The sequence below is a fragment of the Coenobita brevimanus genome, chromosome 13 (genome assembly GCF_032717465.1).
Source record: "Coenobita brevimanus isolate Jiangsu-jjx chromosome 13, ASM3271746v2, whole genome shotgun sequence".
In the NCBI taxonomy this organism is placed as follows: Eukaryota; Metazoa; Arthropoda; class Malacostraca; order Decapoda; family Coenobitidae; genus Coenobita; species Coenobita brevimanus.
In genome coordinates, this window is record NC_136966.1 from 22,556,432 (window position 1) to 22,573,026 (window position 16,595).

At 41.8% G+C, this 16,595-nt stretch overlaps 1 protein-coding gene across 1 annotated transcript; it reads right to left on the minus strand.

The window, feature by feature from the left end:
* Nucleotides 1-1,841: 1,841 nt before the first annotated feature.
* On the minus strand, nucleotides 1,842-16,110 carry LOC145415038 (roundabout homolog 1-like). Its single transcript, XM_080284456.1, has 6 exons — nucleotides 15,966-16,110; nucleotides 6,988-7,392; nucleotides 4,951-6,167; nucleotides 4,061-4,368; nucleotides 2,198-2,452; nucleotides 1,842-2,028 (listed from the first exon to the last, which is right to left on the minus strand). The coding sequence occupies exons 1-6, from the start codon at nucleotides 16,108-16,110 to the stop codon at nucleotides 1,842-1,844; spliced, it is 2,517 nt and encodes an 838-aa protein (XP_080140582.1).
* Nucleotides 16,111-16,595: the final 485 nt, after the last annotated feature.

A 16,595-nucleotide genomic window follows, 5' to 3' on the forward strand; every position in this document is an offset into this window, starting at 1 on the left:
GCACTATCACTAAGGTGTGGATGGGGATGTTGTCACTAGGATGAGGCATACTACTTAATGATGTGGCTGAAAAGAGTATTAAAGAGATATGGATGTAACTGTTGCTAGGGTTGCTGGGGATAATACTATCGGGTGTGGCTAAGAGAATTACTGAAGGCGAAAGTGGGGGCAATATTTAGTGTGTGACTGGGAATAATGCTAAAATGTGTTTGTGAATATTACTAAGGTGAAGAAAAGTACTACTGCAGGGGAGTATCTGAGAATTATCACAAGGGTGTGAGGGAGAATACTAAATATAATGTAAGTTAGTAACTTTACTATGTGGCGTGGATGGGCAATTTTACTAACGATGACTGGGAGAATTACCATAGGGTGAGGATGGGAATATCACTAGGTTATGACTGAGGAGATAAACTACATTATTAAAGTCTCACTCAGTCATTATTATAACAGAGTATAAAAAGAACAGTAACAAACATCCTCTATTCACTTATTAAAAAGTCTTTTAGCACCAGCTAAACACAAACACACAACATGCTAAGGCATATCACTTTACTATTCACTGGTAAAGAGTAAGAAATGCAGAGTTCACTGTTTGATATGCACATTAAACTCGTCTCATCACTATACGTATAGTGATGCGTACTGAATGCTCCTATACAGTACAATAAATAGATTCACTCTGTTAATAAGACAGACCGTTGTATTATACATATATATATATATATATATATATATATATATATATATATATATATATATATATATATATATATATATATATATATATATATATATATACATATACATATATATATATATATATATATATATATATATATATATATATATATATATATATATACATATTTATATATATATATATATATATATATATATATATATATATATATATATATATATATATATATATATATATACATATACACACGACTGTTACAGCCTACATCAAAATTATCGTTATCACATTCGGCGACGTTATATATTAAGCACAGTGTGATAAGCGTTGATTTCACAGTACCGATATTTAAATGTATGAATTACACTGTGTCTCAAAGGGTGTTCAATGTACATGTCTGGTATGTCTGTGAATATACAAAATCCTCCGCCAGAACTTGACCCTCTTTTACTGCAGATGATGAATATCTACATTGAACTGTTGTACACACACCATTTCAATGTAGGTGGATATACTGTAGATATTCTTGTAAATATAAGGCAATTGTTGTCAGTGTTTTCGAATGTACAGGTTTAGCCAAAACTTGTATAGTTACGTCAGTGTCAGTAAGTGCATATAATTCTTCCTTTACACCAATTATTACGATGTCGTTTTATCACTGCTACAACTAAGCTAGTGCGTGTTGCTTGCGTGGTGGCTTGGCCAGGATGACCGAGGTGTGGCACTCACAATATGCCCTTCATCACCACATCGCTGCAGGCTACTGAAGGTGAGGAATCTGTTGGAGGGGACGACTCTGTGCATACGCCTCATACGTGTGCTCCGAGGGCGGCATCACAGGGCCTACCGTAGTGGGTCCGCCCCCGCCCATGATTATCATGCTACTGGGAGGCCCTGGAGCACGTCCTGGGCGCCATCCCCTGCTTTTCGCCTTGGCTCCCCCAAGTCAACATCTGGCGGTGGAGAGGCTGGTGGAGGAGGGCAGGATGGCAGCCCAGTTGACCTGGGCATCTCTGCAGACTGATCATTTGGGTGGCAGCAGGACGTGTGTGGTGGTGATGGTGACAGTAGAGGCCATGGTGGCATACTGGCTTATTCAGTAGTGTGGTTGGGCAGTAGCACCCTCGGCCTCTATTACTCGTTAACCAATTCTGATCCGGCTTGAGGAGTCGTGAGGAGAATAAACTGGAATCCTTGTCACTGTCATGATGGCCTCCATACCTTGTGGTCTACTGTACATATTGATGGAAGTGCGTCCTGGTACAGTGGGGGTGCATGAGGAGGGCTGGCTGGTGGTGCCTTGTGCCGTACCCTCCACAAGTACCACACTGTACCAAGCACCAGTGACAACACTCAGTGGAATTTCAGTAGGTAATTGCATACCAACCATACTGACTGTGGCGGGGCATACAGCACCTCTCCCTGCCGCCACCGCCCTGCCCAACCCCTTGCCCCTCCACCACTACAGGGGGCGCTGGAAAGGTCCCGCTCCAGCACCTGTCAGCGCCGCCACACGCAAGAGTATAGTATGTGTCCAGGCAGTAAATCACGGAGTTTCCAGAGTAGGGTGTACGAACTGTCTCAGTAACATGACTACCGTTGTGGCTGAGTGTGACCATGTACCCTATCACCTCCCCCTGCGCCTCCTCAGTACTAACGCCCGACCACTCGATCAGCACTGAACCCTCCTCTTGCCTCGTTACTCGCACATTACCTGGCGCAGTCAGTGGCACTGGAAAGACGGGAGCGAAGCTTCAAGTTAAGATTAGGGATGTAACAATATTAACTCATGTCCAACCTATCTCTTCCTGCTCAGTTTATCTATCTATACCTATCAGTTTTTTTACTTCTCTATTCTTATCAGTTCGTCTAATATAACTCTAAGTGCTATCTATATTTTCCATCAGTCCCTAGTCAGTTTCATTACCTATCTTCTCCAGTCAGTTGGTTTATTATACTTGTATGTACATGTTTATCCATCTATCTACCTTAGTGCTAACTTGTGCTTGTCTTTTACCTATCAGATTGACTGTTTCTGTACATATGTGACAGAACCAGGGACACATGATTACTTTAAGACCACTGGCATCCAACACATACAGCAACATTGCGATACTTGACCTAAGCTGTAAAACATAATACAGTACAGTAGCTATAATACCTTGTCATTATTGAAACTACAACACGGTTTCTTATACAATTAGACTAAAACAACATTGCTAAACAACATTATCATACAATACTTAAAAACAGGCCACACGTCTTTGACATACCAAGTACTACCAAAGATGTCTTATTTGGTTGTATTCCAACTACCTCCAGAATATTTTAGTCATCCTGCTAATCGCCCGTCTAAAGGAAAGGGTCAGTGAAGGCTACACCTAACTCCTCCAATTCGATAAGTCTCTCCTAAACCGAAGTCGTCGTCAAAAGGTAGCCATCACCATCATCATGAAATTTTCTTACCTAAGGACTGAGTAAGAGAAAATCCAGAAGCAAGAAGACAGGAAGTGTGCTTATGCTAACATCATTCATTCATCATCCAATCCTACGTTGCCCCATAAGAAGCGTAGGAGCCTGGGGCAAGGTGGTCCTAACATTTAAGATGAGAGTGACCAGCCTCACTCATCCCTGAGTGGCATTACATGAGCAATAAACCCCAACCATCCATTGGATATAACCTTCACCGGCTCAATCCGATTGGAGTGCCGTAATTACCTACTAAACCACCAGGCGCCAAAGTTTGGTTATATGGTTACCACTTACCACCCAGCGTAGTAAATATTTCCTGGTGTACAGGAAACCACTTTGCTTGTCACTCAGTGTAGAGTCACGCACAGGCAGGAGGAGGAGGAAAGAATGAAGGAAAGACAGAAGAGGATGCAAGGAAAAAAGGATGGAGGAAAGGGCAGACACCCGAGAGCAGCACTACACCGAGTGAGCTAACAAAAAAGAAATAAAATAATCGTAGTGAAAAAGTTTGTCTTTCCCGCTATCCTGGATCTGAAAGAAACCTAGGTCATATTAGATTACACTTGACACTGGAAGCTTCATAACTGCTGGCACTTCTTTCTTAGCAACTTAACATGCATATTACACCCAGATATTCTTTTATTTAATTTACATAATTTTACTCTTGACACTATATACCTTAGTAATGCACAAGAGGATAAAAAGGTGCAGTATGTAAAATAAGTAGCTAAGAAAGAAGCGTTACGAAACCTCCCACGCCAGCAAGAATACAGCCGTAAAATTTATCGATTTCAGGCGTGGTATGTATGTAATATGCAAAATTAATTGCTAAGGAGGAGGAACTATTAGGCACTCCTACGCCATCAAGAGTATTGGCCTTAAACTTACCGCCCTCGGGCGTGGTGAGGTGGTATGAGTTGGACGGCGTGCCCTCGACGCTGTGCCAGAAGGGTACGATGAAGAAGGTGTAGGGTGTGTTGGGGTGCAGGTTGTGGAGGTGATAGGTGGATGAGGTGCCCAGGACGGTAGTCACCTCCATACTGCCGCCCTCCGCCATCCAGTACACCAGCACCCTCAACCAGGTCCTCCATTGGCTCCAGGAAGCTCCAGTTTAGCTTAACACTGTCTTCTGCTGTGGCTGTGGCCTTGTTTAGAATTACCAGAGGACGCGCCAAGCGACGCCGATCGCCACGCACCTGAAGTAGTACATATTATTACTAAGCCTGACAAAATACGAAAAACAGACAACAGTCCGTATTAACAATAATTGTTGTCAACTGTTAGGGAGATATGTTTACTGTAGGAAATGGTTAAGGACCTTAAGTACAGTGTGGTCCATATAATACGCAACCCAATTCTCATGTGCTGCTGTGATGTCTCAGCCAGTGCCACCATTATCTACAGAGCATCATTTTCTTAGTTCCATAACCTTTTTCATGCTTTGCAATATTTGTTTTTTTATGTTTACTGACAAACTAATAACGCTTGTCATGAATTTTCCTTTGTCACAAAAGGACACTGAGCAGTTTCGACCAAACACAAGATTGGAGAGATAATTTGCAAACCATCCTGCATTTTTACAGGATCCTAACCAATTTTTACAATAAAAAAATCTCCATAATATTCCTTAAATATAATTACACATTAATTTTTCCTAATATTGTCACAGTAATATTCATTTTAAATTTTGAAGTGTTTGGAGGCTTTATGAGTAAAACAGTAGAATTCAAACAACCATACTTATAACTTAAACCTAGGACAGTTTATAAACAGGGTACCTGGTCTGCAGTAAGGGTGGGGTGTGGAGGGGCCCTGGTGGTGACAGGGTCAGACCAAGGGCTGGGGAACGACGTCCCCTGACTGTTGACAGCACGCACCAGGAAAGTGTAGGTGTGGCCTGGTGACAGGTGACTGACCACACATGATTCTTGCGTGATGACTGCATCAGCCACCCGCCACTCAGACCATCCCTGGCGCCAGTACTCCACAGCATACCATTGGTGACCAGCTTTGCTGCCCTGGGAGTTGGGCATCCAGCTTAGCTGCACTGAGGTTTGGTTCCAGTCCAGTACACGGGGCTTGCTGGGTGGTGGTGGCAGTAGTGGTGACTCCTCTGGCTCTGTGTTCTTCACCACATTAAGCACAGCCTCCTGCTGTATGCTGCCTGTTGTTGCCGTTACATGACAGCTGTATATGCCAGCATCGTCAAGCTGCACGTCTTTGATGATGAGGGCACCATTCTCTGGCATTAAGAACCGAGGCTGGTCAGGGTGCTGACTCAGCAAACGGGATGGCAGATGTGCGGCTGGCTGGTACCACCAGGTGACATGTGCTGTTGCTGCCTCACTCACCACCTCACATGAGAACCTGGCCACTCCTCCAGGGGCCACTGTCAGGTCCTTGGGTCCCACACCAATTACTGGAGGAGGCAGCGCTGTTACCACTACTACTTCTGCTCGCCCACTCACCCCTCCACCACTGTTAATGCCCCAGCAATAGTAAGTACCAGTGTCCTGTGTGCCTGGCTGGTGCAACAGGAGAGCACTGCCATCATCAGACACTGAGGCATGGCTGCTGCTGTGACCAGGGGACAGAACAGCTGTCCTGTCCGCAGAAGGGAGGCGCCAGAGCACGAGGGGTTCAGGCTCGCCTTCCACACGACATCGCAGTCGTGCCTCATTGCCTTGGATCACCTGCAGGTGCTGAGACCGCTGGGTCAGCACTGGAGCATCTAGCACAGTGAGTGTAGCCCTGGCAGTGGCTGCACCTGCCTCACTCTCGGCCTCACACACATAAACACCTGAGTCCGCCACTGTCACTTCCTGCAGAATTAATCGTTGGTCCTCAACAGTTGCTCTTCCCACTGGCATCCCTCCATCCACTCGCCTCCAGGTGACTGTCGGGGTGGGAGAGCCCCTCGCCCGGCAACCCAACTCCACACCAGCACCTGACGCTACTGACATGTTGGATGGCTCCTCCTCAAACCAAGGCGGTGCTGGGAGAATTAAACCCTTGTTGATAGAACATCTGTATATCAAAATTATTATACTATCGTCTCGACTTAATGATAATGCAACTTAAAATTATATGGTAAATCAGTAACTAAGCATGCAGGGAGGCCTTTTTCTTGCAGAGCGAAGGGCTTTCTATTATCTGTTTATATTAGATGGACTGCAAAGGGACTTCTCCAGCCTCCAGTTCACCAGGTTCATGTACAGATGAGCCTGGAGCCACAACAACAACCGGATGATCCATTTCTGAATTTAACACAGAGATATTCTAACTTTGTTGATATGAAACGTATATTAATCTCATGATACTGAAGAGAGAAGCCTTCATGTGGCACTGATATAACTGAGCGGCTCTGCTGTCTGGTTATACAAACATTCCTGAATTCCGTAAGCCTCTGGGTTCACCTTCAAATGAGCCTGGATTGCTGCTACTACCACTACTACTAACCATATAATGCAAAGGATATTTTTTTATAAAATACCAAAAGATTGTTGAGAGAGAGAGAGAGAGAGAGAGAGATGATGATGATGAAAGTCTGCTGACCCGGGGTAACATAATTCAGGGTCAATAATAAACACGACCAACCATCAACCCATGATGTTATTTTTTTTACCATAATTTGTTCTTGCAACCACAAGACGATATTACAAAACTTAAGAAATACCTCTTGTATAGATGGGGTTAATGAAGGCTATTCTTAACCCCACCAGTTCGAAAATCCTCCTCAATGCTGAACAAAATAACCTGGAGACACCAAGAACAGAACAAAATAGAATGTCTTCGTAGTGACGGTGTTAACTTACTCATGACGATGAGGTGAGATGGTGGTGCCTGACGGGTGCCAGCAGCGTTGCGGGCACGACATATGTACTGGGCCGAGTCCTGTTGGACGGCCTGGGCGATTATCAGGTCACCATCCCGGTTGACACTAATGCGGCTAGAGTTGGTGACCTGGTGCCCATCCCTGAGCCAGGTAACCTCAGGTGGTGGAGTGCCCTTGGGAGGCCGGCAGGGCAAGGTGATGGATTCCCCTACCAGCACTTTTATAGAGGAGTCAGCCTGCTGCTGGAAGTCATGGGCCAGTGTGGCCACAATAAGTGTGGCATTTTTTGAACGTGTGGCGCCATAGCTGTTTGAGGCCACACACCAATACGTTCCTGCGTCACTGTCCCTCCTGGTGGCCGTGACCCGCAGGAAGAACAGTGACCCTGAGGGCAGAAGCACCCGGTGTGAACGCTGATCCTGTGATGACGAGACCACTTCCTCCCCGTCCCCGGAACCATCGGATTCTGGAACTGCCTGAGGCGGCGCAGTTCAGAGTGGCAGGGTCATTGCGCCGCGCCACCACGTTGCTCGGGTGTTCCTTGATCACTGGAGGTGCACCTGTACAGGAGACGTCATCATCACCATCATCATCATCAGTCTCATCATTTTCAATGTCATCAACAGCAGCAGCAGCACGAATTCTTTATCCTATCTAAGGACACCATTAGGTTAGGCCTAGAAATCAGTAAAGAGATAGCACGGTAAAGGAATAACTGTTAACAATATGCTCACTGAGAACAAGAGTTACCCGTACTTAATGAAATGTAATATATCATTTGTTCACATATGACATTATTATTTTTTTTTTTGTGCAAACTAAAAGTATCCCTACTCAATGACCTTAAAGTAACCTAAGTAAGAAATAATGTTCAATTTGAAAACTAAAGATAAACTGGAATTAATGGAAAACAATCTAATTTTCATCTCTTCTTTCTCATAAGGAGCATAGGGGCCTGGAACTAGGCTACTTAATCCAGACATTGAAGTTAAGGTTAGTAGTCGCCCTCTATGGGTTGCATCATATGATTAACCAAATAAAACTCAATCTACCCTTAGATGTACAACCTGGACTCACCTTCAGTTCGATTCCTTTAACTCAACTACCAGCCGTCTATAGTATTTGGCTATATATGGTAGTTACCACCCAGCGTAGTAACTAGTTTCGTTTGCTACAATGAACCACTTGGTCTGTTACTCAGTCCAGAAACTAAACTAAGGCAGCATTACATAGTAGACGATTGGTGGGTGCTTCCTCCTACCAGCATACCAATAAAAATGTACGCACATTTGTGTTTTTTTCGTGGTTGCTGCCTCCTGTCCGTTTTTTTTTTTTTTTTTTTTTATTCATCTATTGTTACAGCGCTGTATTCTAAGTGGCATATGAGTCATCTGCACCATTTCTTTGGCAGTTTATTTTACATATTATACCTCACCAGTCATTTATATGCCGTCTTCATCGTTTCTATATCTACGTATTTTGTATGAACAAAGGATGCTGAGGTGCAATGTGCAAAATAAATAGCAAAACATAGGTGTTTCAACCCGACTCGGACCATCAAGGTACCTGACGAAGAACTAAGTTGGGCCGAAAATGTTGTATCCTTACAATAAATAATTATGTGGACATCACTCTTACACTTAAATATTTCAGGACACTGAAAATATTGCACGTTTGTTTTTACCAAACAGAAATTGGTTTCACTCCAACTTGAAAAACCAAGATGTTGTTTTATGAAATTCCATGAGTCATAGTTAAGAGGTAAGACTGAGTCTGTCTGGCTAATATTAAAATTACTGACCCACCAATTCTGACAATATTTAGCCGTCAAATTAATTGAAAAGGGGCAGGTATCCTCGTCAGGTTAGAACAAACGCAATGCAGACAAAAGAAAGAAGGGCAATGTGCTCTCTCTCTCCACATGAGTCTACTCTGTTGTAGGGTAAATAACTTTTTTACCTGGAACTGCACCTGAGATGACACAATACAGTGCGGGAATAACACGTCATTTCGGGTTGCTTTCTTGGTGGCATAGGAGGCTTCGTAGCACGCCTTCGGTAGGGATTTATTAAGCATATTATACCTTAACATTCTCTTGTATGTTAATTTCAGTCCCTTTAATATTAACACTGTCCGCATCAGTAACATATATGAGGTTTCTGGTGTTATATGCCGAATAAACCGCTTAGGGAAAGCTGTTACGAAATCCCGAATCCCACTTTTAATATATCCCTTTATAACCACGATAATTTCACGTGTAGAAAACATACGAGGAACACATGTAAGTAGTGATAATCTGTACCCAGTCAACGCCATTGCAGCACTGCTCTAGTCTGACTGCGCGGCGGGGAAAATTATGCATGGTACCGCACAGACAAAAATTCAGACTGTGACGTTCTAATCGCTAGGCCACCAGGCACCCTTCCCTCATCTCTAAAATACCTCACGTCAGCATTTTACCACACCATTCTAAACCTGCGCTAAAACCATTCCTGCCATCATACCGACATTCCCTCGTCATCCATATTTCTCTTCATCCTGTTTCGCCGTCCCTAAAAACTCGCCCGTTACTTCTCACCTACTCACTCCATGTACTGTAGTCACACCCCCTTGTAATTTTTCACCATCCCATATTTCTCTCCTTTGATCCCTAACTCTGTCTTTCGATATTCTCTTCACTTAAACTTGCTCTATCTTTGCCCTCCTGCCATCTTGAATGCTGAGTTATAGCGAGAGTTATGGTCAACCATTGTTAAACTCTCTCCGGCTATTATCCTAGATATGCCTCATTAGTCCTCTTTTACTTTTAAAATATCTTCCGCTAACCATCACTTACTCCATCGACATCCCCAATAATATTTCCTTTTTTTTTTTTTTCTTCCAAACGATTATTCAGCTTGGCATCATTCCTGTAGTTCATCATCAATTCTCTCCAGACCTGATTAAGTTATTCCGTATGCCATAATCCTCAGACGCCATTTTCAGTTGTTTTATTTTATTTTATTTTATTTTATTATTATTATTATTTTTTTTTTTTGTTCTTTTAGAGGAATTTGTGGGGTCAAATGTCAAACAATGTAATGCGCAGTTTTTAAAAGCCTTTTTTATAGGTTCTTTATTCATCATGGCAATTTGCAAAGACGTATAAGACCGTGACAATCTAGTATTAAAGTTTTTTCACCACCTAAATCCCTTATATTACGCTTCACGCAGTTCATCCGCGATCCACCTTCTTAATATCTTTTCTAAAAACCTTTGAACCTAAAATCTCACATCACCCTTTATTCAGTCCATCGACGTCCCTAAAATCCTTTACATTAATCCTCTTTCACACCAAATCTCTAGCCTTACCCATCATTCTGTCTCATCACAGTAATTTACGATACTGTTATCCGTTGCCCACCCACTGCATCTTGTCCAACTACCCTACAGGTCTCATGTTACTCCACACCCATCGACTTAACATTCCTCCCAGACTCCCTCTACACACACACACACACACACACACACACACACACACACACACACAGTCAGTCTCTCTCTCTCTCTCTCTCTCTCTCTCTCACCACCCACCCACCCACACACACACACATATACACACATCCAGCTTACCTCTCCCCTTTCTCATCCCCACCTCAGTCTCAGCCTCCTTCTCCCCCTTTTCCCTCTACTCTCTTGGCCAAACTCTTTGACAAGTTTGTCTTTTTCGTCATCGCTCACTTATACTCCTTTTTTTTTTTTTCTTTTTTATCGAGGCGAAGATGCACTGGACAGGTTGGTGATGATTGGCTGAATGCAACATTACTTCATAATCTCTTTATTCGTTAGCATTATTAATTGGCAACATATATTTGTGGGGGAAATTTGGGGAAGTAGATGTTATTCGGACATGTGCATTCAATCATCACCAACCTGACAAGCGTATCTTCGCCTCAGTTAAAAAACTAAGTAGTTAGGGACCCGGATGTCATTTCGACTCTTACACATCGTATTCTAGAGGATTAAAATTTAGCAGCACCTTATTATCTGCCTAAATGACTCACAAGCATTATAGCTACAGTCTTTTTCTTCTTCCTCAACTCTTGACTGTAAACACGGAGTCATTTCGCATGTAAAACACACACACACACACACACACACACACACACACACACACACACACACACACACACATTAAAATTTGTGAAGTTTATTTGCCTTGTGAGATGGAGCAAGGAATTTGGAAAGTGTGAATGATGTATGAATGACTTGTGAGCCATTTCACTGCCCATTTTTTCTTTTTTCTTTTTTTCTTTTTTATATGGTTCTCTTAGTTGTCTTTGGGTCTCACCTCATCCCAGCTTTTAGGTGGGAACCAGGTTTGGTATCATGTAATTAATACTACATATACCGATATACCAGACATTTATCTAAACAGTAAGCACTAGGGAAGGGTGCCTCCATGTTTCATCACCATAACATAAACTGGCGGCACCACTGCCTTGGTTTACGAATGTCCGTCAACGCCCTCTCTGTCCCCTCAGAAGGAAGATGGTAGACGGCAAGATGAGAATAACGTCAGTATACAGTCCACTGGGTTCACCTTCAGATAATCCTGGGCCAACAAGAACAACAACCAAAAGAACTATTAACTCTGCATCTCCCTATACCAATTGCATGTTTTAAATTACTGATGAAATTAACACAGGTAAACGCAAATTATACATCAACATATCTGTCCTCGACACTGAGAAAAATAACGACTGAGTTATAACCTTTGAAGACCAAAACATTTGCTTTTGCGATGCATGTGTTAGCAGCAAGGGCATGTAAGATTCCTTATCAGAGTCAAAGGGTTATATTCAGTAATATCATCAAATGTACAGAAAAATTTACAACACAAAGGACATTTTGGATAGTCGCACCCACCCCAACCATATCCTATGCGTACGCCCCAACGCACATCAGATGGTGTCCTTTCGCTCCTTTGTCTCTGGACTCATCCCTCAGAAACAAAACAGACACACCACAGGTACACATCACATGTATGATCATAAAATTATATGACTGCAACTTGCCAGCCTTCATTCTTCAAAAACATAGCTACATTGACTCAGTGACACAGTTTGGGAAACACACTGGACTTGGCAACCTCTGGGGGTATGTTAAAAATAAATAAATAAATAAATAAATAAATACCGTAAATAGTAAATTAATATAACGACACCAATAGAGGTTCCCCCCCAAGGGGAGAATCACACCAGCCGCGAGCCGATACATATCTAGAGCGCCTCGGAATAACCCTGACCTTGACCCACTTTCACCAGTTTTGAACTCGAAGGAAATTTTCATCCCTCCTACACACCTGTAAAATTTTATGATGATAACTTTAGCTGTTGCGAAGTTATCGTGGTATCAGACACACACACCTTGACCTACTTTCACCAATTTCGAACTCGTGATCGATTTTTCCTCTACTGCACATCTGCAAAATTTTATTATCTCTTGAGCGGTTGCAACGTTATCGTGCTGACAGAAACAGACACACGGAGAGACGAGCAGACAACCTGAAAACAATACCAGCTTCGCTATCGCGGCTGGTAATGAGACTGAATAGTAATGATGCCAAACCACAATTTTTGGAATATTGGAATGAGAAATTTCGCTGCAGTCAAGAAGAATTTTCGCTGCAGGAGCAAGAAGATCGTTGCTTCGTATGCGAGCGTAAACAAATCTAAGTCGTTGCGTCATTTGTTAGCTAAGTTACAATTTCCTATTGCTCATATATGAACGGACTGATAAGTGCTTTGTTGTGTTCTCATCTGGAAAGCGTATAATCTCTAAATCCTAAGTCTCTCCCTCTCTCTCTCTGTTAGATACTGCTATAACTTAAAATAGTTGCTTGAATGCACGAGTACATATTATGCCGAACATGAACTTTCAGAGAGCGGGCGAGGTACAATCAGTTTCGGTTCCCCTATCTGTTATCATTTCCCTAGAACGTTTGTCATAGTTTATTTTTCTTAATATTTGCTTTTATTCAGCTATTTAATCCTAGAATGCTTACGTCGGGTAAATTTCCTTGTTCGGCGATTTATTTACTTGCTAATTTGTTATGATAAGAGCTTTGGAGCTGTCCTTCCCTATACCTTCAATCCACCCTACCCCCTACCTACATAGGTAGTGGTGTGGTTTCATCTCGCATTTATCACCATGATATTTGGGTTTAAAGTATTTTTTACCCGACATTGCCCCTTTTTTCGTTTCCCCCATTTCAGGCCAGGGTGATATGTGAGGGGAGCCACCTACCTAGTCATAAGCTTCAACGTCCCAAGGAGGAGGCCACCAAGCCCAGTGGCAATTGAGCCCATAGTTAGTGTTTTTTTATTTTAATGTTCATGTTATAAAAAAAAAAAAGCATTTTTACCTAAATAAATTCAGGTAAAATTTATTTTCTTACCCTGATGGATATCACTATGTAAGAAGGAAGTATATGAGTTACTTTTGATATCTGCACTGCATTGTCAAATTTTATAAAAATTTTGTCTAAGTATTTTTTATTAATTTTCCAAAATTGGGTAAAATTCTCCCGGCGAAAGCAATACTGTGAGGATAATAACGTAAGCATTCTAGGGTTAATATTGGTTCTCGAGAGGGACGCCGCCTTGTGGCGCCGCCGATATAAGCCGGACTACCTTACTCCGCTGCTTAGTGAGGCAGATGTCCTTCATCTCCCTCCCTATCTCTCAAAAAAAGATGGTGGACCAGCTACAAACGTGTTTTGAGTATGGTGTGAAATGCAGTAATGGGAATAGAACTCATCCCAAATTCTCCTTTTTTATCTCTTGTTTCTGCACTTATCCATCCCAACATCTTAATATTTTAGACTACTTTCTAATTATATATACACTGTAGAAGTACAGTTTGTTCGTTAAATTTTGACACATCATAGCAGGGCACTGGTATTAAACTGGCTCATAAAATTCTCAACACGTTTTCTTGTGTAGTTTATTTTGTGTATTGTATTATCCTGTAAACTATTTGCATATCTTTAAACCTGCAAATAAATAGCATCGACAAAAGACACTAAAACATTAATAGTGATGTGCAGAATTAATGGCTAAAGAAGAGATGTTCCGAAATCTCCAAAGTCACGATAAGACCCTAAGACCGCTAATTAACCTGAGTAAACTTTACAAGGTGTATTAACGTTGTCTAATAAATCGGTGCAAATTCCTCTGATGACACAAGTGCTTAAAAATATATGAACCATCCAGTTTATAAGTAGATAATTATATGAATATAATGAACATCTAGTAGAAAGACTATTAATTTTAGTATTTTCTTTTTACTACGGCATATAAAATTAGCGGAACAGTTTGACTATATTATAGACTTATATAATTCCCAACATGGATAGTCCCTTCGTCGATCAATGTATAATTTTAATCACTTCACTACAACACTTTTTCGTGGTTTATTTTGCTCAGGTCACCATCAAACGACATCATTGCCCAAACTAACCTGATAAAGATCTCTAACCCCTTTCAGTAGGGTTGATGGCCAGGTGTTGCCAGATTGAAAGGTTTATTTAATTACTGATCAACAAGACTCAGTCTTACCTCATAACTAAGGTTCATCAAATTTCACTCAACCACGACAGTATTCACGGTGTGGGAGTGGCCCGGTTCCGTCAGATGAAAACAAAGACATTAAAGTGAAGGGATTAATGAAGGTTATAATATTTAACCCCACAAATTCGATGTCTCGCCTAAACTGAGTAAAATCGTCTGGAACGGTAATAGTAAACTAAAAGATATGTCATGGTAGTGAAGATGTTAATGTCACATAATTTCCTACGTTGATAAAAACAATATCGACCAGTATTTCATTTTAGTGCCACTTAGGAAATAACGTCCGTCAAAACATTATGTACTTAACATCAAAGCTGATACAAGAGAGGGTCGCCTTCACGTGGTGGCACCGATATAACCAGGTGGAGGAGCTGCTTGGCTATAAAAAAAACTTCCATCAGCTTCCTATCACCAGAATGGAGGATGGTGGACTGCAGGAGAAGTGAAGCTATGTCTGCCGTCCACCGGATTCATGTTTCATAGGAGCCTGGGACCACAACAGCAACAAATTCAACAACAACAACAGTAACAAAATTGATTCCATTATCTGATGAGCTGATCAGTAATAAATTGTTCACAAAAATATAATCAAGAATTGGTTCTGGTATAAGTTATAGACGACCCATTCACAGGCTATCGGTTACTGTTAAAGGTAATTGTCTTTTCAGAAGATGAATTCTGATTAAAAATAATTAAAGTAATGTTTACCAATTTTTTCAGTCATGTATATTATCTTTTACCATGAACATAATTTCCATCGACCAGAAAACCCCACTTTTATACATGGCACAAACTTGTGTTCTTTAATCGCATAATTGTTAATATGTGAAAGCCAGAAATTATGTCATACAGTATTATGCTGAATAAATGGTGGAACAAATAAGGAAGGAGGAATTTAAAGTGCAGGCGATGGCGTCTTGTTTCATTCTTGTTACCAGTGGACGATTATACTGTGACTGGGAGTGACTATTCGAAATAGAGGTATTAAATTAAACCATTCAGCAATACCTTAAGTGCTAAAAGCCTTTCCTCAGATGAATAAAATCGTCTGAAGTAACAAAATTCACTGAGAAACGACGTCACGGGATTCAAAGGATTGTAAATTTTTTGTCTATGAGCCTGGATGAGCTAGAGGATGAAATCACCTGATAAAAATACAGGTAAACAGATTTCGTAATTAATGGGAATAACGCTGTCCATATAATTAGGACAGGATGCCCCAAGTTACATATCATCCAATATTATAGCAAACCTAACCTAACCAATCCTAGCCTAACCAATATTGACACACACAGGCAGAGTTGTTTCGGATGATTACCAAATAAAATGTATTTAGTTAACCAACCTGGCTCAGCAGCGACGAGACTGAGACACACGAACAATAAAAATAAATCCATTGTTCTTCGACGGACTCCCCACGCACTCTCACTCACGCACTCACTGCCGCCGGAATCACAGTAATAGTCTGACCTTTCATCTTCTCTTCGCATCGTGCAACACAGCTCACTGGAGACCTATTTTCACAGTCCCTATAGCAGTAGTGTAAGTATAAAAGTGAGTCGGGTTATGTGGCTATTTTCAAATTCAATATCTCACATAAAATTGGAACATTTTACAACACAGGTCATTACAGATCACAATATTTGTAATGCCCGTTACACTAATCATAACGACTGGCAGCATGACTACGTTCCAGAGCAACAGCGAGTTCCAGCGAGCGTCTGTGGCTAAGGTCTAGAGCGAGATGGTCCAACACCCTGCCTCTGCCGGGTCTGCTCTCACACTGATCGCTTGCTATGCCGCCTATGAGCGAGTGAACGGGGAGACCCACGCAGGCAGATGGGGTGGCCGAGAGGGGGACAGAGGCAGGAGGCAGTTCAGAAAGAAAAGAAAACAGGGAGGAGTGAGAAGAAAACAGTGGGGAATTAGAGAGGGGAAAGGAGGAATAAGAAAGAAGAATGGGACGAGGAAGGGA